The sequence below is a fragment of the Grampus griseus genome (assembly GCF_964374135.1).
Source record: "Grampus griseus genome assembly, chromosome: 1".
NCBI classification, from domain to species: domain Eukaryota; kingdom Metazoa; phylum Chordata; class Mammalia; order Artiodactyla; family Delphinidae; genus Grampus; species Grampus griseus.
Window position 1 is genome coordinate 146,562,121 of NC_139017.1, and position 25,099 is coordinate 146,587,219.

Sequence of the window (25,099 nt, forward strand, 5' to 3'; positions counted from 1 at the left end):
TGAGCTTTCAAAAGGATTAGGGCTTAATGCCTGTGTTCAGTCTGCCATCTTTACCCAGGATCCTGTTTACTTCGTTTCAGTCCCCTTATATCTTTTAGTCACTTACCACCCCTTCCTCTCGCTCTTCCTCCCTCCCTCTCTCTTTCTCTTTTTTCTCTTTCTCACCCTCATTTCCTTCTTCATCTAATCTAGACCTTATATTACTTTAGGCATTTCCTTCCATATCCTCACTCATTGTTCTTTTGTTATATCTGCCCTCATAACCCTCAACTTTGGGTTACTCTTAACATTTACTTTGTCCACTCCTACATCTGTTCTATTAAATTCTTCAGGAGAAATATGCAATGTTGTAGACTGGCATCACTATAATTTCACGGTCCCAATCTTGGCTGAGCCCTAAGAACCACTCTCATTCTTACACCTGTCCTGGACCACCTTTCCGCTTCACTCAGCAACTATTATCAACCATCCACCACTCTCCTGCTTCAGAAAATGACCCTGCTTTCTCCTTCTGTGAGAGAATCCTAACTAACAGCTGCTTATTTCCCCAGCATACTATCCCTTCCCATGATTTTATCTTTACTCAGACCCATCTTCAGTTCCTTTTCCGTAGCCTTAGAAGTTTCCTTTCTCCTATTTAGGACTAGACCCTTCACTTATGTCTTTTATCCCATTTTCTTATGCCTCCCGTGGAATCTTGCTTCATCAGTTTTTTCAGCATTTTCCAGAATTTTCAACATTGCTTTCTACTATTTCTTTCTCCTACACCTGTAAACACGTTATTATAGGATAAAGTACAAATTCGTAAGACCCTTAGTCATCTAACCATGCTTACTCCTCCAACCTTATATCTTACCATTCCCCCAATACAACCTCATAGTCAACACTCCACCATATGGCTATGGAGAGTTGCTTTTTCTTCTCTGACTTATGCATTTCTTTTTACACCTCTGTCCTTTTGCTTTCATCATTCCTGGAACTCCTTCAACCGAAGTTACCCTTCCATCCCTGGCTAAATACCTGCTCTTCTTTCAAGACTCAGCTAAAATATCACTTCTCTTTGAAGCTTTTCCTGACTGTCTTTGTACTAGACAAAATTGACCCTTCTTCCTTTGTATTCTTCTATATACTATACAGATTCTAGAAAACATCTGTAACTTTTCTTGCTCTGGACTATAAGTTACATGAGGACAACAATTGTATTTTATTTGTCTTATTAACCCTAGGATCTAATACGTGCCCTAACATAAGTAGGAGCCAAATAAATTTGTTGGAAGAGGACATCAATGGAGCCAGCATGTCATCTTGTGTTTGAATGTACTCTTGGCATGGAGTTTTTAAGGACAGAGCCTAGTAAGACCTTTCAGTCTTATATATTGGAGAAAGGGCTGAAACAGCATCATTCCTACCATATTCTTTTGGTCAAAGCAGTCACAAGGCCAGCCCAGACTCATGGGGTGGGAAAATAAACTTTACCTCTTAATGGGAGGAACTGCAGAGTTACTTTACAAAGAGTTGTGGGTTCAGAGAGGGGAATAATTGTGGCCGTTTTTGAAAATAATCTACCACAGCCCTAACCACTAAAGGATTTTAAGTAGGAGAATGACATGATCAAATTGCCCTTTGAAAAGGTAACTTTGGATGTAGTGTGAAGAATGGATTGGAGTTGGGTAAGAGAGGTTGTAGCGAGACCAGGTAAGGGAGGGTATTGTAGTAATCCAGGAGAAGTAATGGTAATTTGGACTATGGCATTGACAGTGGAGGCAAAGAAAAGTGGATAAATTAGAGAAGGATTTCACAGGTAAAATATGAGGACTTGGTGTGTGATTGAGCCTTGGTGCTGAGGTGTGGGAAGTTGTCAGGAATGACTCACATTTTGGTTTGAGCTACAGGATATATAGTGAGATAGGGAACACTGAGTTTGTGGAGGTGAGATCCAACGTTTGGGCTGAATTTGAGGTGTTTTTAAGGCATCCAGGTAAAGACGTCTTTTTTTTTTTTTGCCTGCACTGGGTCTTCGCTGCTGCATGCAGGCTTTCTCTAGTTTCAGCGAGTGGGGGCTACTCCTCATTGTGGCACACAGGCCTCTCACTGTGGTGTCTTCTCTTGCTGCTGAGCAAGGGCTCTAGGCATGCGGGCTTCAGTAGTCGAGGCGCGGGGGCTCAGTAGTTGGGGCTCACAGGCCCTAGAGTGCAAGCTCAGTAGTTGTGACGTACGGGCCTAGTTGCTCTGTGGCATGTGTGATCCTCCCAGACCAGGGATAGAACCCGTGTCATGGCATGTGTGACCCTCCCAGACCAGGGATAGAACCCGTGTCCCCTGCATTGGCAGGCAGACTCTCAACCACTTCGCCACCAAGGAAGCCCAAAGATGTCTTAAAGTAGGAAGCTTTATATATTGGGTTGGCCAAAAAGTTCCTTTAGCTTTTTCATAAGATGTTACAGAAAAACCCAAAGGAAATGATTGAGTACAATCCCTACCAAACTACCAATGGCATTTTTCACAGAACTAGAACAAAAAATTTCACAATTTGTATGGAAACACAAAAGACCCCGAATAGCCAAAGCAATCTTGAGAAAGAAAAGCAGAGCTGGAGGAATCAGGCTCCCTGACTTCAGACTATACTACAAAGCTACAGTAATCAAGACAGTATGGTACTGACACAAAAACAGAAATATAGGTCAATGGAATAGGATAGAAAGCCCAGAGGTAAACCCACGCACATATGGTCACATTATCTTTGACAAAGGAGGCAAGAATATACACTGGAGAAAAGACAGCCTCTTCAGTAACTGGTGCTGAGGGCTTCCCTGGTGGCACGGTGGTTGAGAATCTGCCTGCCAATGCAAGGGACATGGGTTCGAGCCCTGGTCTGGGAAGATCCCACATGGCGCGGAGCAACTGGACCCGTGAGCCACAATTACTGAGCCCGCGCGTCTGGAGCCTGTGCTTCGCAGCAAGAGAGGCCGCGATAGTGAGAGGCCTGTGCACCACGATGAAGAGTGGCCCCCGCTTGCCACAACTAGAGAAAGCCCTCGCACAGAAACGAAGACCGAACACAGCCATGAATAAATAAATACATAATTTTAAATATATGTATATATAAGATAAATAAATAAGTGGTGCTGGGAAAACTGGACAGCTACATGTAAAAGAATGAAATTACAACACTCCCTAACACCATACACAAAAATAAACTTTAGATGGATTAAGGACCTAAATGTAAGGTCAGACACTATTAAACTCTTAGAGGAAAACATAGGCAGAACACTCCATGACATAACTCACAGCAAGGTCCTTTTTGACCCACCTCCTAGAGAAATGGAAATAAAAACAAAAATAAACAAAAACTGGACCTAATGAAACTTAAAAGTTTTTGCACAGCAAAGGAAACCATAAACAAGATGAAAAGACAACCCTCAGAATGGGAGCAAATATTTGCAAACGAAGCAACTGACAAAGGATTAATCTCCAAAATATACAAGCAGCTCATGCAGCTCAGCTCAATATCAAAAAAACAAACAACCCAATCCAAAAATCGGCAGAAGACCTAAACAGACATTTCTCCAAAGAAGATATACAGATTGCCAACAAACACATGAAAGGATGCTCAACATCACTAATCATTAGAGAAACGCAAATCAAAACTACAATGAGGTATCACCTCACATAAGTCAGAATGGCCATCATCTAAAAATCTACAAACAATAAATGCTGGAGAGGGTGTGGAGATAAGGGAACCCTCTAGCACTGTTGGTGGGAACGTAAATTGATACAGCCACTATGGAGAACAGTATGGAGGTTCCTCAAAACACTAAAAGTAGAATTATCATATGACCCAGCAATCCCACTACTGGGCATATACCCTGAGAAAACCATAATTCAAAAAGGGTCATGTACCACAATGTTCATTGCAGCTCTATTTACAATAGCCAGGACATGGAAGCAACCTAAGTGTCCAATGACAGATGAATGGATAAAGAAGATGTGGCACATATAAACAATGGAATATTACTCAGCCATAAAAAGAAATGAAATTGAGTTATTTGTAGTGAGGTGGATGGACCTAGAGACTGTCATACAGAGTGAAGTAAGTCAGAAAGAGAAAGACAAATACCGTATGCTAACACATATATATGGAATTTAGGGAAAAAAAATGTCATGAAGAACCTAGGGGTAAGACAGGAATACAGACCTACTAGAGAATGGACTTGAGGACACGGGGAGGAGGAAGGGTAAGCTGGGACGAAGTGAGAGAGTGGCACAGACATATATACACTACCAAATGTAACATAGATAGCTAGTGGGAAGCAGCCGCATAGCACAGGGAGATCAGCTGGGTGCTCTGTGTCCACCTAGAGGGGGTGGGATAGGGAGGGTGGGAGATGCAAGAGGGAGGCGATATGGGGATGTGTGTATATATATATAGCTGATTCACTTTGTTATACAGCAGAAACTAACACACCATTGTAAAGCAATTATACCCCAATAAAGGTGTTTTTAAAAAAACAAAAAAAACAAAGGAACTTTTTGGGCAACCCAATATATACTTGGAGCTCAGAGGTTAGCACTATGCCTAAGATAAAAATTTGTAATTACTGATATATAGATGATGACTGAAGATATGGGCACGGATGAAATCTCTTAGGAAGAGCACAGAATGAGGAGGAAAGAGGGTTAGGAACAGGCTTACGCCAGCTAGAGGATCATGAGCTTCCAAAGGAATTTAAGTCAGAGAGAGAAAGAGAAAAGGAAAACCAAGAGAACGTGTGTCACAGAAGCCAGAGGAAGAAAGTAACAGTAGTGTTGAATGTGGCTGTGAGATTTGCTAAGATGATAATTTTTAAATGATCACTGTATTTTACTAAAATGGAAGTCATTAATGACTTTATCAAAGTGGGTAGAGTGGAAGATGTTAAATGGTGACAGCATGTTGGACTATGCTTCTGAGAAATTTGGCTGTGAAGGATAGAAGTTGAACTAGAAGGAGGAGAAGGAAAGTTTGAAAAAGAGTATTTTAACTTGGGAAAAACTGAGAACGTTTTAAGGTTATATGAGCCATATTGCATGTTAGGCAGTCCCTAAAGTGGAAGTGAGGTTGGGAGGAGGTCCTCAGCATAGCTAGCTAATAGCTGCTACCCTGACTATAGGGGGCCTGTCATACTAGGACTAACTGTATCATTCAGTAGTTTGTCCCATTTCTACCCCTTTCTTCCCACTCCCTACTGTGCATCTAACCTTGCCAACTCTCCTGGACCAACCAGGAATATTCTGAAGTACACCCAAACTCGTCAGGACCCTCCTGAAGTCTCTAATATTTGTTTCTGATGAGTCTATATCTCTTCTTAGAATGTGTACTCTTCTGGACATTCAGTAAGTATTTAGTGCCTGCCATGTAGTACACTGTTCTGGACACAATGTGCTGCTATGATGATCAAGTCTCAAATCTTCCTTCCTTGAAAGAGGTGATAGATATACACAATGCAGAATAGAACGTTAGTACTATAAGTGATTTCTCCGGTAGAATTCCATAAGTATTTAGAAAGGGAAAAAAAACCTCAGTAGATTAGGAGAATCTGGGAATTTTTTAAGGAGAAAATTACATTTGAGGCTGGAGCTTTAAGGATTTATACATGTTGGGAGTAGTGGCACACGAGTAGAGGCAGGCATTCCAGAAAGAACCACATGAGCGAAGACATAGAGAAAGGAAAGCAAAAGTAACTGAGTTACGCAGTTTCTCTGAAGCACAGAGAATAATATGAAAAGGTTTAATAAAAGCAAAGGGAAGTCTTACAGGTTTACAAACAATAAAGTAATTACTAGATTAGAGCTGTGTTTCATTCAGTATTTATATACTTAATACAGCTCAGTGCCTAGCACATCTACCACTCAGGAGAAATTTATTTACCCAACTGTTGAACCCCAAAGGGTGGGAGTGCCTGAGCAGGTTGTCTTGTAAAATCTTCCGAATATGATGTAACTCTAGCCATGCAAGAGCTGGAACCAAGCCTTGAGGGATGAACCCCTGAGTGATCCTTCACTGGGCCTTTGCCTTTCTCTCTCTACACAGCCAGCTGGGAACTGGACCTAAAGATAATGGGAATGTTGCTTCATGTTCCTTGGAGAATGAGGACTGAAAGGTGGACCTGCTGGAAGTTCACATTAGCTAGGCCAGTGGGACTGAGTGGAGTGCAAATTAATGTGTCAGTTTTCATCCTCTATACCATTCTATAGAGGATGGTAACTCTTTTTTATTAAATTCTTCAGACATAGTGGACCAGGCAGCTTGGAAGGATAATTTGGGAGAGACAACTCTTTTTCCAGGGTTTGTCTCTGAATAGGAGCCTTTTGTCAATGGAGCTATGCATATTGCTGTATCAAGCACCACTTGGGGAAGGTGAGGGATGTTCCACGCTTCAGCACGTTCCGGCACTCTGGGTTAAGACGACAGGGAGGGTGAGCAGCAGTGTAATCCTGCCTAGGAAGGCTTTGTTGACCTCCGTATTAATGTTAGACATGTGGTTCTCATCAGTCTATGAGGTGGTTATTTTATGTGTCAATTTGGCTATGCTCTAATACCTAGTTTTTTCAGTCAAATATTAACCTAGGTGTTACTGTGAAGGTATTTTATAGATGTGGTTAATAATATCAACAATCTGTTGTTTTTTTTTTTTTTTTTTGAGGTACGTGGGCCTCTCACTGTTGTGGCCTCTCCCATTGAGGAGCACAGGCTCCGGATGCACAGGCTCAGCGGCCATGGCTCACGGGCCCAGCCGCTCTGCGGCATGTGGGATCTTCCCGGACCGGGGCACGAACCTGTGTCCCCTACATCGGCAGGCGGACTCTCAACCGCTGCGCCACCAGGGAAGCCCAACAATCTGTTGATTTTAAGTGAGGGAAATTATCCTGGTTAATCTAGATGGGTGTCATCAGTCAGTTGAAAGGCCTTTGAACCTAATCAAATCAAAGAACTAAGTCCAGATGACACAGAACCAATTCAGCAAACCCATCCTTAAGGTTCTGTTCTTCCAGGACCACTTCTGGTAGCAATTTCTATATCAGAGAAGTAGAGCTGCTATGAGTGATATAGAATAAGGGATTATTTTGCAATTGTGGAAGTTGGTAGAGCTCTGTGTGCATGTTGTTGCTTCTGTATAGTGTTGAGCCTGAAATCGCTATCAGTCAGCTAGACCAACAGTCAGAAGGAAAGCTAGATGTAGACAAGAGCAAGAACAAACAGGAACCCACATCTGTCTCTCACCACTTTTAGCTTCATTATTGTGGGTGATCTGCAGAACTGACATCCTTCACCACAGAGCTACACAGTGCTTGGCTCAGGATTCCAGAGAAGCTGAAGGAGGATATCTGGTAGGTTCCGGAGGAGCTGCAGGTCTGGGTACTGTTCTCTGCCTGCTAGGTGAGCTGGCATCTCAGTGACATACACAGGTTGCCATAATACGTAGCACCATCCATTGACCTTCAGAGCATTAAAAAATGTGTCTGCAGCTTTCCTTTTGCCTTCTAAATGTCACACAGAATATCTCTTGTAGCCATTGCTAACTCAGAACGATTCAGAGAAGAGAATTTTGCGTAACATAATTCCAGATCAGCTAAGTTAATACATAAGCCAGCATACCATGTATATGTATTTCCTTAAAAGAGTAACTTTCCATGGTTTTTCCATCACCTAAGAGACAAAATCCAAGCTCTTTAACATGACATCTAAGCATTGTAGGCGGCTCTCCATAATCTGACCTCTGGCTACCCCTCCAGCTTTAACCTTTATCATTGTATCTTAGGTTTTGTTGTTTGTTTTGTTTTTCATACCTGTTTGCCTTTGTATATGCTAGTTCCTCAATCTGAAATATCCTTTTCCTGCTTTGTCTGCGTAGCAGATTTCTCCTCAGCATTCAGAACCAGCCTCAGGCTATGAAACCTTATCCTATCCCTGCTCCCTTAGACAGCTCACTGCATCTTTTTCTGTTCTAGCTTCCTACGCTGTTATCACATTATACATAATAGATTAACACATAGTCTTCTCTACTAGATTATGAGTTCCTAAAGGCAACGTCTGTCTATTTCAGCTGTGTGTCCCTGGTACCAAGCATGGTACTTGGCCCATGATGATAATAATAATAATAATAATAGTTATCATTTAATGAGTGCCTAATATATGGCAAATACCATGCAACACCCTTTAAGTGCATAATTTCTGATCATCCTAATAACTCTGCAGCAAGGAGATAATATGATGGGCCTCCATGTTTGTCAAATTAATGAATATATTATCTAAGATTAAAAATTGCAATAATTTTCCAATTTTCTCTTAAGGAAGTGGAACTTTTTCTTTAAGTAAAATCTTACATAGAAGCCTGAGATATGAAACACAGAACAGGGATTTATTCTGATTCAGGTTTCCTGTAGCAGTTCCCGAAGCAGCTCCAGAAAACTCTCCGACTCTATGAAGCACAATATTCCATTTTATAACAAAGAAACTGACATGAAGAAAGATTATGCCATATTTAAGTGATGAAGCCAGAACTAGAATCCTGGCTCCTAGTCCAGTGCTCTTTTTACTACACCAAGCTGCCTTTCAGCTTTGACTTAGCTCACTATTAAGCCAGTGATATCACAGAATACAAGTGGTCATTAGTCTCAAGATTAGAATAAAAACAGAAATCCTTAACAGGGCCTGAAACCTCTCCAGCCTCATCTTGTGCCTCTCTCCATCTTGTTTTCTTTGTTTTAGCGGTCCTGGGCGACTTTAGTTCCTCATACTCACCAGTCTACCTCAGAGTCTTGGCATGTACTATTTTCTCTGCCCAGAGTGCCCATCTCATTTTCTCCACCCCTTTCACCTGGCTAACTCCTGCTTTTCTTTCAGGTTTAAGCTTAAAGGGAAGCTTCCTGTCATCTTCCACCCTGGGCTAGGTCCCCCATTATATGCTTCCATAATACTCTGTGCTCGCCTTTCACAACTATTGCATACTTGCAATAATTGATTTTCCATTCAACTCTAAGCTTCATGCAGGGATCATGTCCATTTTGTTTACTTCTGTATCCCAAGTGCCTGGAATATAGTAGGTGTTCAATGAATATAGGCTAGGGACTGTCTCGTAGAGGAGTGAAGTGACTTTTTTCTTTTTAATTAATTAATTTATTTATTTTTGGCTGCATTAGGTCTTCGTTGCGGTATGCGGGCTTCTCTTTGCGGTGGCTTCTCTTATTGCAGAGGAGGGCTCTAGGCGCGTGGGCTTCAGTAGTTGTGGCACTTGGGCTCAGTAGTTGGGGCACGCAGGCTCAGTAGTTGGGGCTCGTGGGCTCTTGAGCGCAGGCTCAGTAGTTGTGGCTCACAGGCTTAGTTGCTCCGCGGCATGTGGAATTTTCCTGGACCAGTGCTCGAACCCATGTCCCCTACATTGGCAGGTGGATTCTTAACCACTGCACCACCAGGGAAGTCCAAGTGATTTGTTTTTGACATGGACTAAAATCATTTCCGTTTTTCTCTCGGTACAATGAGGAACAGCACTTAGAACTCTTAAGAACTCTTCCAGCTCTAGCAGTCTCTGCTGCTTTGAGTCCAGGGCCTCCACTTCAGTACAACTGCTTTTCTTGGAGAGGATCTGAGCACTATAGCTCACTCTGCTGCATAGGCAGACCTTTGGTTTGGTAACTCCATATGCACTCCTAATGATCAACAATCTGTCATTCCTGCGACTTACAGTGCCAACAAGATCAAGCATTTGGGGTGGTATGGCAGGTGCCTTCCTATAAAACAGCTACCAGGTAGTTATGTAATAGGTGCTTACTCCAAAATCTGTTTCATTAGAATTATAGATAACTAATAAGTAGCCATGCTTCATAGATCACTCTCTTTCCTCTACTTATGAGCAACCTTGGTTGTTTCAAGCACACCTTGGTCTCTAGTTTCTTTTAAATTGTAATGATTAGGCAGTAGGGAATTAGCTCTGGCTCTTCTAGTGGGAGAGAAGATGCTTCTTTGTTGGAACATGTTTAAGATTGCCAAACAAAATAGAAGGAGATTTTCTGAAGGTCTTCAAAGAGAGAAGTTGTTTATGTTGTTGCATTGAATGCTTCAAGATGGCTAAGTTGTCATAGGAGGCTTTTATCCTCTTTGGAATTGTTGCTTCTGGTTCTTATGAGTCATTGTTTCAAGTTTCACATATCCTGGCATCTGAATTCAGGAGGCATCCATGACATTTCCTTCACCTGTCAACATTTATATTTATGCAAAGAGAAGCGTATGTTAGAGTTAAGTTTCTTCTGTATTTTGAGTTTTTGTCCAATTGAATTTTCGTCATTCTGTTCCCATTCCTTGCTATTCTCCTGTCCCCAAATTTGGACTCGGTTTGGTTTGGAAAAAGTAATTCTGTATAGCCATATAAACTATTAGGACATACTCAGTTTAGGTTAGTGGAGGCTTTCTTTCTTCACTAGGTTGTTGTGGACTGTCTCAGCATATATGCTAGTTCTCCCACTAGGCTAGAAATCCTTGCAGTCCCATTCATAGCAGTGCTGGAAGTCTAATAGTGTGTCCACATGGAGTGTCTAGATGAATTTCACTTTTTAAACATGCAATTACCATAATCTGTTTCTTTACCTATCTGCCTTTTTCTACTCATTCTTCTAGGTAATGAGCGTTGTACTATGAGCATGTCAGGGAATAGAACTCCCAGTTGGCCTTTGCTATAACTTATGCAATGAACAGGATAAAAACAACTCAGTTTCTCCTGCACACATGATGATTCTGGGGAGGGAGTTTTGTCTCTATTCTACAGATTTAAAGGAAATGAGCATCTGAATCCCTTAAGATCTTTGGGGTTGGGCGTGGGGGTTATAGATCTATTATTAACTAAAGGAACTCAGACCTTTTTTTTGAGTTATTAAGAGATTTGGGCATTTAAATTCTTAAGTTTATTCTGCTAGGGAGAAAACTGGTATGATTTTAATCATAGTAATTACTTGGTTTGGGGGGTTTGGGTGGGGTTTTTTTTCAGTATTTATCTTCTCTTTCATGGATATATTTCTTTCTTTCTGGGCTGCCTTTCTGAACTGCTTTTTTATTCCCTAGCTCTGTAATTTTACATTGTTTTGTTTTGTACGATGTTGGTGGTACACATAGCTCTGTGTTCAGTTTTCTTTGAGTTAAAGCAAAGCTGTCAGAAAAATCTTGAGTCTTTAGTCCTGCATAATCCTGAAGACTAGTGTCCATATGGCAGTCTTTCTTCCAGCTTCTCTGGAGATCTTAAACCTTTGTCCCTCACACACATTACTTCGAGTTGTTAATATGAGGAGAAAATTTGGGTAAGTAAATATTGAAATGAAACACGGGTACAGCTTGGTCTTTGAACTCCTTGACATTTAAAAGTAATTTGCCCCAAACAGGCAGCTGTTTCTCTGATAGCATTTCTTAACATCTGCTTAGAAACTTGGAAGCAGAATGATAAAGAGTTCCTCTAGGCTTGTCTTAGGTCAACACTTAGAACCCCATTCCTTAGCAAATTCCTTCTTGAATGGTACTAGTGGTTGATGAACTCCTAAATAGGGTATTCAGCAAGGGAACAAGTACAAAAGCAGGGATTTTTTTTTTTAATTACAGCCAGGCATTCTACCTTTCTTGCCTTGGATTTAGATGTGAGACTGGAACAGGGCTTCATCTATATAGAACTCCTAGGATTATATACGGAGAAAAGAAAGAAGTCGCTTGAGAGACCTTATGAGGCAATAGAAAAGCCTTAGAGTCACAAATACCTACATTTCCATCCCAGTTCTACTACTGTCTACCTCTGTGACCTAGGAAACTTACTTAACCTCTCTGAGTCTATGTTTTCCTAATCTGTAAAAGGAAGATGGAGATGTTGTGAAGATGTGAAAGCACATTGCAAAATGCCTGGCACATAATAACTATTCAGCAGATGGTGGTTCCAGTCCTTCCTTCCCTCTAGTAACTAGAATCAATTAGAGTATTGGGTTAAAGTTCACATACAGGGAATTCCCTGGTGGTCCAGTGGTTAGGACTCGCCACTTTCACTGCAGGGTCCTGGGTTCGATCCCTAGTTGGGGAACTGAGATCCCGCAAACTGCATGGCGCAGCCAAAAAAAAAAGCTCACACATAGCAATATATTGAGAACAGATGTGAGTTGAGAGCATAGGAGAGTCCTGGGTTAATCAGTGTGCTATAGTCTGAGCCACAAGGATCATGTGCTATACATCTTGACTGACTCAAGAAGAAGTAGAAAACCTGAGTAGACCTAGAGCAATTAATGAAATCAACTTAGTAATTTAAAATCTTTCAACAAAGAAACATCTTTGAGGCTTCAAAATGTAAGGATGGCTTCTTCAGTGAATTCTATCAGACATTTTAAAAAGAAATAATACCAATCCTTCACAAAGCCTTCCAGAAAATGAAAGAAGGAATACTTCCCAACTTATTCTATGAGACCAGTATAACTCTTTGCTACCAAAGCTAGATAAAACACAAGACCAATATCCTTTATGAATATAGGTGAAAAAATCTTCAACAGAATATTAGCAAAATGAATCCAGCAACCATGTCTAAGTGAGATTTATCCTAAGCGTGCAAGATTAGTTTAATATCTGAAAAACAATTAATATACTATGTTAATAGAATAAAAGATTAAAAACTGCATGATTATCTCAATAGACACAGAAAAAAAAATTTTAAAAATGCACCACCCATTCATGATAAAACCTTTCAACAAGGCTTCCCTGTTGGCACAGTGGTTAAGAATCCGCCCGCCAGTGCAGAGGACATGGGTTCGAGCCCTGGTCTGGGAAGATCCCACATGCCGTGGAGCAACTAAGCTCATGCGCCACAACTACTGAGCCCACATGCCACAACTACTGCACCCCACACGCCTAGAGCCTGTGCTCTGCAACAAGAGAAGCCACTGCAATGAGAAGCCCATGCACCACAACAAAGAGTAGCCCCCACTCACCACAGCTAGAGAAAGCCTGTGCGTAGCAATGAAGACCCAACACAGCCAAAAATAAAATAAGTTAGAAAAAAAAAAAAAAACTTTCAGCAAACTGGGAATTGAAGGGAACTGCCTCAGCCTGATAAAGGGTATCTACAAAAAACTTACAGAATACAAAAAACTTAAATAATGTCATATTTAATAGTGAAGGACTGAATGGTTTCCCTTAAGATGGGAACAAAGCAGGAGTGGCCTCTCTGGCTTTTTCTATTTAATATTATAGCCAGTTCATTCAGGCAAGAAAAAGACATAAATGGCATTCAGATTGGAAAGGAAGAAGTACAACTACCTTTATCTGTAGACAGCATGATCCTATATGTAGAAAATCTTAAGGAATCCACAAAACTACTGGCATTAATAAGAGTTCAACAAGGTTGTAGGGTACAAGATCAATGTACAAAAGTCAATTATATTCCTATATACTGTCAATGGACAATAAAAATGAAATTATAAGAAAACAATTCCATTTATAATAGCATCAAAATGAATAAAATACTTAGGAATAAATTTAATAGAAGATCAAGACATAATACTGAAAATTACAAAACCATGCTGAGAGAAATAAAGTTTGTGGGTTTTTTTTTTAAGTTTAAATTTTTTATTTTATATACAAAGAGCTAGCATTGTGCCTGCATAAGGTAGATGTCCTGGATGACCCATTCAAGGAAGTTCACTTAGTCCAACTTAATGAAGCTGATGTCCTTCATGTACTGGAGGAAACACTGGCAGCACATATTGAGGCCATATTTCTGGATCGTACTGTGCTGGTTTGAGCAGATGCGGCAAGAGCGAGAACCATGACCAAATTTTTTTTGGATGGCTCCAGTACAGCTGCTGGTGAACCATCTTGCTTTCTCGGCTGCAATGAGGCAAAAGGCAAGAGAAATAAAGTTTAAGTATATGGAAACACATTCCAGTGTTTCTGGATTGGAAGACTCAATATTGGGTTTTTTTTCTTTTAAGGTTAATATTTTTATTTTTTTATTGACATATAGTTAATTTTAGTTTCAGGTGTACAGCACAGTAATTCAGTTATATATATGTAGTATAGTTCCCTGTGCTGTACAGTAGGTCCTTATTGGTTATCTGTTTTATGTATAGCAGTGTGTATATGTTAATCCCGACTCAATATTGTTAAGATGGCATTTCTCCCCAAACTGATCTTTAGATTCAACACAAACCCATCAGAATTCCAGTAAAGTTTTTGTAGAAATTGACAAGTTGATCCTAAATGTTATGTGCAAATTCAGAGGACCCAGAATAACTAAAACACTTTTGAAAAAGAACAAAAAGGTTGAAGAACTCATACTTCTCCAATTCAAAACTTGCTATAAAGCTATAGTAATCAAGACAGTATGGTACTGGCAGAAGGATAGACATACAGAGCAGTGGGACAGAATTGAGAGTGCAAAAATATACCCTTACATTTATGGTCAATTGAATATCACCAGAGATGTCAAAGCAACTTAATGAGCAAAGGATAGTATTTTACAAAGGGACAATTTGATATTCACATGCAAAAAAATTAATTTAGACCCTAAGCTCTCTCCATACACAAAAATGAAAATGGATTACAGACCTAATGTAAGAGCTAAAACTGTAAAAGTTTTAGAAAAAAATCTTTGTGAAATTGGGTTAGGGAAAGAATTCTTAGTTAAAATACCAATAACATAATTCATAAAAGAAGGATTGATAAATTTTATATCCTCAAAATTAAAGTCACCATTCAAACCTCAAAAGACACCATTAAGAAAATAAAAGCATAAGGACTGTTAGAATTCAAGGAGATGATAAACAACCCAATTTCAAAATAGGCAAAAGATTTTAATGGACACTTCACCAAAGAAAATATGCAAATGGCTAATAAGAATATAAAAAGATTCTCAATATTGTTAGTCACTAAAGAAATGTAGATTTAAACAACGAGATGCTATTTTACACCCACTAGAATGGCTGTAATAAGTTTTTTTAATATTTATTTATTTATTTTGGCTGCACTGGGTCTTAGTTGCAGCACACACATCTTCATTGAGGCATGTGGGATCTTTTAGTTGTGGCATGCAGACTCTTAGTTGCGGCACATACGCAGATCTAGTTCCCCGACCAGGGATCGAACCTGGGCCCCCTGTACTGGGAGTGTGGAGTCTTACCCACTGGACCAACAGGGAAGTCCCTATAATAATTTTTTAAAAAACAGAAAAGGCAAATCTATAGAGATAGGAGGCAGATTAGTGATTGTCTGAAACTGAGGGTGAGAGGGGATTTATTGGTTGTAAACAGTCATGTGAGATTTTATTTAGGTGATAGAAATGTTCTATAACTGGATTGTGGTGATAGTTGTACAGCTCTGTAAATTTTCTAAAACTCGTTCAATTGTACACCTAGAACAGGTGAATTTTATGGTATATAAATTATACATCAATAAAGCTATTTAAAAAAGACACTCCAACAAAGCAACCAGCCAAATTTAGAACACGGAGTGTTCTACAAGACAGGTGATCCGCTCTGTCTAATCATGTGGCTTGTCAGGGGAATAAGGAAGGGGAACATTTTTTTTTTGGCTGCGTTGGGTCTTAGTTGCTACACGCGGGCTTTCTCTGGTTGCGGCGAGCAGGGGCTTCTCTTCGTTGTGGTGCGTGGGCTTCTCATTGTGGTGGCTTCTCTTGTTGCAGAGCACAGGCTCTAGGCAAGCAGGCTCTAGAGCACAGACTCAGTAGTTGTGGCTCATGGACTTAGTTGCTCCGTGACAAGTGGGATCTTCTTGGACCAAGGCTCAAACCCATGTCCTCTGCATTGGCAGGCGGATTCTTAACCACTGTGCCACCAGGGAAGTCCCAGGAAGGGGAACTTTTTTAAAATGAAATTGCCAAATACATTGTGAGGCTTTGATTGAATCCTGATTCAGACAGACTAACTGTGAAAAGACAAATTTGCATTTGAATTTGGATTGGATATTAGATGACATTATGAAGTCGTTGATAATTTTATTAGGTGTAATAATGACATAGTGATTATATTTCAAAGTCCTTATCAGTTGGAAATGCATACTACACATACTGGAATATTCACAGTAAAATGACATTATGTCTGGAATATGCTTTAAAATACTGTATTAGTTTGCTATAACAAAGCGCCATAAACTGGGTGGCCTAGAACAACAGAAGTTTATTGTCTTAACAGTTCTTGAGGCTAGAAATCTGAAATCAAGGTATTGGCAGGGTTGGTTCCTTCTGAAGTCTATGAGGGAGAATCTGTTCCACTCATCTCTCCTAGCTTCTGGTAACCTCAGGCATCCTTGGCTTATAGATAGCATTCTCCTCGTGTCTTTATATTGTCTTCCCTCTAAGCATGTCTGTCTCTGTGTTCAGATTTCCCCTTTTTAAGGGTACTATACTAGTCATACTGCATTAGGGGCCCTCTAATGACGTAACCTTAACTTGATCATCTACAGACGTCATATTTCCAAATAAGGTCATATTCACAGGTACTATAGGTTAGGACTTCAACATCTTTTGGGGGGTACACAATTTAACCTATAATAAATACTACAGCAAAAAAATTTAAAAGATTAGAAAATGTTGATAGTTGTTGAAACTACTTGATGCACACATGGGAATTTATTATGTTTTTCTCTTATTTTGTGTATGTTTGAAATTTTCCATGATAAAAATTTAAGAAATGTGTGTGTGAAAGCAGAGACTTAAATTGATATTTGTACACTCATGTTCATAGCAGCATTATTCACAATAACCAAAAAGTGGAAGCAACTCAAGTATCCATAGACAGATGAATCGATAAAGAAAATGTGGTACATACATACAATGAAATATTATCCAGAGTTCAAAAGGAAGGAAAATTTAACACATGCTCCAATATAGATAAATTGTAAAGACGTTATGTTAAGTGAAATAAGCCAGTCATAAGAAGGACAGATATTGTATGCTTCCTTTTATATGAGATTCTTAGAGTAGTCAGAATCATAAAGACATAAAGTAGAATGGTGGTTGCAAGGGGCTAGGAGGAAGAAGGGAATGGGGAGTTAGTATTTAATGGATACAGAATTTAAACTGGGAAAGATGAAAAAGTGCTGGAGATGGTTGTTGGTGACAGTTGCACTACAATGTGAATGTAGTTAATGCCACAGAACTGTACACTTGAAAATGGTTAAAATAGTAAATTATACAGACCAGCTAAGGACTTTTGTGAAGATACTTTAAAAGCCATTGATCTTTATTTATTTATTTATTTATTTATTTATTTTTGCGGTACGTGGGCCTCTAACTGTCGCGGCCTCTCCCGTTGCGGAGCACAGGCTCCGGACGCGCAGGCTCAGCGGCCATGGCTCACGGGCCCAGCCACTCCACGGCATGTGGGATCCTCCCGGACCGGGGCATGATCCCGTGTCCCCTGCATCGGCAGGCGGACCCCCAACCACTGCGCCACCAGGGAAGCCCCTAAAATAATATTATTAATAATTGTTGTAATTACTACCTATTGGTTTTGTTCCTTGCTTTAAAAATTGGTATTCCTGGTTTTCCCTGGTGGCACAGTGGTTGGGGGTCCACCTGCCGATGCAGGGGACACGGGATCATGCCCCGGTCCGGGAGGATCCCACATGCCGTGGAGTGGCTGGGCCCGTGAGCCATGGCCGCTGAGCCTGCGCGTCCGGAGCCTGTGCTCCGCAACGGGAGAGGCCGCGACAGTGAGAGGCCCACGTACCGCAAAAAAAAAAAAAAAAAAAAAAAATTGGTATTCCTGTTTTTAAGATCATAAAAAGATGCTTGATTTCCCTTAAATTTTAAATATTGCAAATTAAAATTCTAAAATATACAACTTACTATTTTAAAAATAGGTCTATAAAAATAATCCTAATGGCTTATATTGTCCTAGGTTTTCTAGACTTTTAAATTTTTGTCCATTATTTGTTCTTCTTTTCTAAGATCTTCTCTTCTCCACTCTCCTTTTCTTTTTTTATAATAGACCTTTTAAAAGCCTTTTTTAAATTCTTTTTATGTTAGATGAAGAGAAGAAAAAGCTTCTTAGGTAGCTTTTTGAAGATCCTGTAGACTTTGAAGATTAAAAAATTTATACCATTCCTCTGAGTTTTCATCACTGAAAGGATTCCCACAAATTTTTCATATATATATATTATTTTTATTGTAATAAGCTTTTTCTATGGTTGGCAACTTGTTTTAAATTATTTTTTAACATAAAATTATAACTATTTCTAAATGTCTTATCATTTCCATTTACTGATTTCTTACTTTATTTTATACAAATCCAAAACATCTTCTTGGCCCAGAGCAATCAACCAGTTACCCATATCTTGCCGGTGCCTCTTTGAGGTTTTTTGGTATTGTTTATTTTGTTTTCTTTTAAAATATCAATTCTTATTTCTAATACCATTTAAAAACAATTAAACGGGGGCTTCCCTGGTGGTACAGTGGTTAAGAATCTGCCTGCCAGTGCAGGGGACATGAGTTCAAGCCCTGTTCCAGGAAGATCCCACATGCCTCGGAGCATCTAAGCCCGTGTGCCACAACTACTGAACCTGTGCTCTAGAGCCCGCGAGCCACAACTACTGAGCCCACATGCCACAACTACTGAAGCCTGCATGCCTAGAGCCCATGCTCCACAACAAGAGAAGGCAACACAATGAGAAGCTCACACACCACAATGAAGAGTAGCCCCCACTCGCCACAACCAGAGAAAAGCCCGCGCGTAGCAACAAAGACCCAACACAGCCAAAAATAAAATAAAATTTATTTTAAAAATAAATAAATGAGAAAAAATAAAATAAGGAAACAACCTTTCTGGCAACTTAAATGGCATTGATCTCCTGGTCCCAAGATTCACATTCAATACAAATTTAATGCGAAAGAAAAAAAATCTCTGAATTGCCCGTCTCTGTTCCTTCATTGTATTCCAGATTTGTAGCTAAATCTCTAGCCTTGATTATATCAGCTAAATTTTTGGAAATTTTTTTTAATGCAAGAACTTTCTGGTTTTACCTACTTTATGTGATGGGAGTAAAAAGCTGAAAAAAAGTTTATAAACTGTAAAATGCTATATGAATGTTAGTGCCATATGAGCTAGGGATTGGTAACAATTTAGAAGATGATTACTCAAACTTTTAAGTTATTCCTTTCCCGGGCATATGATACAAGTTGACTTCAGCTATAAATATGAGAGTAATATATCTACTTCATGAGGTAGTTGCAAGGACGAAATAATTTAGGTAGAGTATGTTGAATGATTCAAGAAATTTGTAAACCAAGGAACTGAACAGGAGAGTTCAACTTTCCAGATTGGTTAGATCAAGGGATAGAATTATCAGGGTGTGAACTTCAGATGAAACCGGGGCACCACAAGGCAAGTAGCCACATTCACATTTGCAAAATTCTATTTCCTGAAGAATTTATTAGTACTCAATACTCTCAGGAAGTTAGAATTGGGATGTATCTTCTACTTTCTTCTTCATCCTCATTGTATACATTAATTGGCTTAGTGGGATTGTGTAGGTTATGAGTGTGAGATCCGAAATCTGACTCTTCTCTTGCTCTTTTGGAAGCATTTTGTTCCCCCTTCTTCCAAAAGAGTGGAAGCCCAGGGTGGTGTATCTTAATCTATTTGATAAATTACTTCTGGGGTATCTAGATCCCATGAGAATAATTTTCCTTAAGACTATAAGCCAGTCACTTCCCTGGTGGTGCAGTGGTTGAGAAAACGCCTTTCAGTGCAGGGGACACGGGTTCGATCCCTGGTCTGGGAAGATCCCACATGCCACGGAGCAACTAAGCCCATGCGCCACAACTACTGAGCCTGTGCTCTAGAGCCCGCAAGCCACAACTACTGAGCCCGCGTGCCACAGCCACTGAAGCCTGCGCGCCTATAGCCCATGCTCCACAAGAGAAGCCACTGCAATGAGAAGCCCGCGCACCGCAACAAAGAGTAGCCCCCACTCGCCGCAACCAGAGAAAAAACCGCGCGCAGCAATGAAGACCCAACGCAGCCAGAAATAATAAATAAATAAAATAAAATAATAAAATAAATAAATTTATTAAAAAAAAAGACTATAAGCCAGTCAAAGCAGAGTAACACAGAGTAGAAGAAAAATGACAACCAGGCAGCTATGATCAGAATTGCCATTTTTCCACCCTACTCCTCCCCTCCTCTCCTTCAGCTATCTTTTATTTATTTTATTAAATAAAATGACCTTGAACATTATATTATAAGCATGACATTTCTTAAGGCTGAAACCAAAGATGGCAGACTAAATAGCAACTAGGCAAATGCCTTAATTTGACCTAATTTATTCAAGTCTTTGTCTATTCAACAACTATCTATTAAATATTTATTCTGTGTGAGGTACAATGCTAAGTGCTAAGACTATAAAAATAAATCTCTGCCCTCAGGGAACTTGTATTAGTCTAGTGGGAAAGAGCATAAGTAAGTAAGCTGTTACTTTACTGTATGGTAAGTTATCTAGTAGAGATGGGCACCAAGTGTTGTGGGAACACAAATTTGGGTTGTCAGGGAAGGTTTTCTAGAGGGAGTATACCTGAGGAGAGCCCTAATGAATAATTAAGAGTAGGGACTTAGGAAGTATTCATAGAATTTTACTTCATCTTCTATGAACATGGAGTAATACATGCCAAATACTAGAGGAAAGCATGGCTAAAGTATGGCCTGTAGGAAGTGGGGCAGTTGGAGTAGAAGCAGGAAAACGTTAGTTACAAGAATTGTGGGTAGGAATTTGTAGTAAAATAGAAGAATGACTTGTCAATGATTTGATGGCTCACCAATTTTCAATGTCTTTGGAAGCCTGAAGACCTCATAAAGTGTGAGAAAGGGCTTATATAAAGAGAAAAACTTTTCTGTGGTAGGATCAGAGCCGATATCCACCTCTTGGTCTTCCCAGAGTGGGGTGTAGGCAGCATGTCTCTCACCCTTATAAAATTTCTAATGCCTACTACCTAATAATAGGATAGAACTCATGTGACCCTCTTCTCTCTTATTCTTTTCGCAGGCACCCTAGAATACGTTTCCACACAGGCCTTGTGGACGCCCATCTCTACTGCTTGAAAAAATACGTTGTGGACTTCCTAATGGAAAATAAGTAAGAAGGAGGGGGATAGAGTCAAACCCATAGCACTTAAGCTACACTGTGACTTAATTAACAGTTTTAAACCTTGACAATAACCAGTTATAAATAACACAATTTGTTATAGAAATGAATTCATGTTACAGCATACTGTTATTTCGTCGGTACCAGAGTCTCCTGCTTGTATTTTGGGGACCTGTGCTATGATAAACCAGTAATTTATTTTTATAAAACTAATAGTAACTTATGAAGCATCTTTCTGCAGTTTCAGGCTCTTTTTCCTTCATTCTGCAAGGGTGAGCCCCTCAACTCTGGTGCTATTTGTCTCCAAGCAGATGTCCTTTCCCTAGGCAATTATCCTGTAGATGGGCCCTCTTAGCAAAGGACCAGACTCTTACCCAAGAGGAGGAAAGAAAGAAGAGCAAGTTTTCCTCCAATTTTGGAAAAGTCCTTCACATCGAATAAAGTTTCATGAATGCAGAGAAACAAAATTTGGTACTTTCCCTGATTTTGCTTTGATAACAGAACTGTGGACCTTAAATAATTCCCAGAGACTGTATCTGGCAGATCATAGGACGTGGATTTCCAGAGAGAAAACTTCCTTTTGTGGTTGATCTCAAGGATTTTTGATAGGAAATGCAACTAGAGTCCTCAGAGGAACAGGAAGGAAAAGATTTAATAACTGCATGGTTAAGAAGAGTAGCAGCTAGTCTTCCTTGATGGCTGCTGGATAAGTTTCTGCCTTGAATAGTACTGGTAGACTGGAAAGCAATCAGGCTGGTAACACAGCAGCAAGTTCCCTCAGAACAGCTGGGGAAGGGAGTCTGAGAACCTGAGTTTAAGTGCTAAGCATGCACTTAAACTCAGGAATATTAAGGGGATATATACAGGAATATGAAGGGGAAGAGGAATTGTTCCTCCATGCCCAGTATAATATTTCTTGCAGCATCCTAACCCTCACCTGCCTACAACACCTGCTAAACCACTACAGAAAGGCCCATGTAGAGCCAATGGTGAAACAAATCATCTGGACTCCTGGAAAGCTTTCCCAGGGATTATTGTTTCTCTATTTTTTCTCACCAGGACAGTATTGCCCTGCTGCTCTCTGATTTATTATTCTGTTTTTTCATTCAATCAACACATATTTATTAAGCATCTGTTATGAGTCGGGCATTGTGCTAGATCAACTGTGGGATCCATCGTGAATAAGCAGACATGGGCCCTGCCCTCATGGAACTTACAGCCTTAGCTCCACAGTGGATTGTAGAGACTTTGCTTTTTAAATAGCAAGGAAACTTGCTACCAAGATTAGAGTGATCCAGGACCCATTTTCCACATACCAGTGTAGGCTATCCATATTATAAAAATGAAGTTAACTCTTTGCCATTAAAGGTTTATTTTTTATTTATTTATTTATTTTGTATTTATTTGGTTGCTCTGGGTCTTAGTTTCAGCTCGCGGGCTCCTTAGTTGCAGCTCACCCACTCCTTAGTTGCGGCAGGAGGGCTCCTTAGTTGTGGCACGTGAACTGTTAGTTGCAGCATGCATGTGGGATCTAGTTCCCTGACCAGGGATGGAACCCGGGCCCCCTGCATTGGGAGCGTGGAGTCTTAACCACTGCGCCACCAGGGAAGTCCCTAAAGGGTTTATTTTTTATGCCCAAATGAAAATGAAGTCCTGTGAAATAGATCCTGCCCTTGACATGCTGAGAGGGGATACAATAGTGGTAGAGATCATGATTTTTTAAAAAATTCTTTTCCTATGGAAAATTTCACACAGATACAAAAGTAGAGAAAGTGATGTAATGAACTCCCATGTATCCATCACACAGCTTCAATAGTCACCAATTCATGGCCAGTCTTTTTTTTTTTTTTTTTTTTTTGCGGTATGCAGGCCTCTCCCGTTGCGGAGCACAGGCTCCGGACATGCAGGCTCAGCGGCCATGGCTCACAGGCCTAGCCGCTCCACGGCATGTGGAATCTTCCCGGACCAGGGCACGAACCCGTGTCCCCTGCATCAGCAGGCGGACTGTCAACCACTGCGCCACCAGGGAAGCCCTGGCCAATCTTTTTTTTTTTTTTTTTTTTTTTATATTTGCTACCACCAATCTTGCTAGTGTCACACCGGATTATTTTAAAGCAAGTCATTATGATATAATTTCGTCTGTAATTATTTCAGTTGTAATTATCTATAAATATTTCAGTATATAGCCCTAAAACATAAACAAATACCTCAATATTACTATCACACTTTAAAAAAAAAAATCTAACAGTACTTCCTTAACACTACCAAATGGGATTGTAGCTTTTGGTGTCTGGATATGCAGACAGTTTTGCAACAAAGCTAGCCTCATCCTGGCTGCTGTAGCTCATTTGGCCACCACCAGTTAGCAGTTCCCACACCTGGCAAGTGTAGTGTTCCTTGAGGACAAGCCTAAATATGGTGATTCTGTGGCTCCAGCACAGAAGCTCTGCCAAATGGGACTTTCCCAGAGCTTGCTGTAATAGAGAAGTATACAGAGCCTCAGCTCCACTACCTCCCCATCTCAAGATCTGTTAAAGAGACCCTTATCTCTTCTTTGCCCCATCTACCCTTTACTTCTCAGAGTTGTTGGGATTAAAGGCATTATATTGAAAATTGGTAAATTTCAATATAGAATTAGGAAAAGTATAAAGGCACAGCAGGACAAATTAGAATGGTACTTGAGGGAGATTCTTTATTCCTGGCTGGAAGAGTGGAGGTTATGTCTCAAAGCTTTGAGAGATGGGATTGAACAGGTTGGTGGGTGCAGTGTGTACAAGGCCTTAACAGCTGAGCAGGGAGTTACAGGTCTTTAAACAGAATAGTCCCATATGGAATGAGCAACGATTCAACCTGGCAGGGGAACATAGACTATTCCAAATGGGAAAGAGACTCTTTCAAGGTAAGTAAAAGGCATTTATAGTAATCTGACTATGAGGACTCCTTTAGGGATGGAAAGGAAAAAGTAAACCTAGGAGACATAGCTTTAAGAAAGGACTGCTTTAGCAATCCTTTGTTTCACCTATGAAAATTAACATTCTGCCCTATATATTTTTCTAGTTGTCTACATGTTAATGTCTTCCACCCAAATTCCTTGACATTAGATACCTACCTGGATTGGTAAGGCATTCAATATATGCTTGGTGAATGGAAGGAAAGGAGATGTGGTGACAGTTGAGACAGCAGAAGTAATTTTGTACATCAGTAGTTAGAGAAGAGACGAGTATTTCTGCAGTTGACTAAGTAGAAAAGCTATAGGGAAAGCTGTGGAGAAAAGAAAACCTATACTGTCTTTGACAAGAGAAGTTTAGTAAGTGAGCTGTGTGACCCTGGACAGGTGTCTACCTTTCTGTACCCCACTTTCTTCATCTGGGACACATTGTACCTGACACATGGTGGTTGTGAAAAATACTTGTAAAGAGCTTAGAGCAGTAGTTGGTGCATAGTAAGAACTTTTAATTGATCACCTACTGTGTTGCTAGATGCTAAAGATAAAAAGATGGAGTTTCTGCCTTCAAGTTGCTCACAGTTTAGGGAGAAAGGGACAGGTTAAATTATTACAATAAAATGTGCTAAGTAGTATGAGAGTATAGTAGAGTAGTATAATAGTATACTAGAAGCACAAGGGAATTTTGGGGGGATGATGGAAGTACTCTATATCTTGATTTGGAGTAGTGATTACAGTAGTATAATAGTATACTAGAAGCACAAGGGAATTTTGGGGGGATGATGGAAGTACTCTATATCTTGATTTGGAGTAGTGATTACAGTAGTATACATTTGACAAAACTCATTGAACTGTATGTTTAAAGTAGGTACATTTTATTATATGTAAGTTAACTTTATTAAAAAAATTGATTTTAAGAGTTTAAAAAATGAATTGGACTTACCACAATATTTTTAAAATTCAAAGCAACAGACATTTAATATATACCTAAATATATTCTAACTGCT

At 39.9% G+C, this 25,099-nt stretch overlaps 1 protein-coding gene and 1 pseudogene across 3 annotated transcripts in view; one reads left to right on the forward strand and one right to left on the reverse strand.

Moving 5' to 3' along the window:
• EIF2B3 (eukaryotic translation initiation factor 2B subunit gamma) overlaps nucleotides 1–25,099 on the forward strand; it is a 164,110-nt gene that overhangs the window by 88,344 nt on the left and 50,667 nt on the right. For both annotated transcript variants that reach the window (XM_082673726.1, XM_082673727.1), the window contains one exon: nucleotides 21,050–21,139. In XM_082673726.1, the coding sequence (XP_082529852.1) occupies nucleotides 21,050–21,139 (90 nt within the window). The remainder of the gene's footprint in view (nucleotides 1–21,049; nucleotides 21,140–25,099) is intronic.
• Nucleotides 13,695–13,866, reverse strand: LOC309837444 (small ribosomal subunit protein uS14-like; annotated as a pseudogene). Its single transcript has one exon. The product of its transcript is annotated as a small ribosomal subunit protein uS14-like (transcript).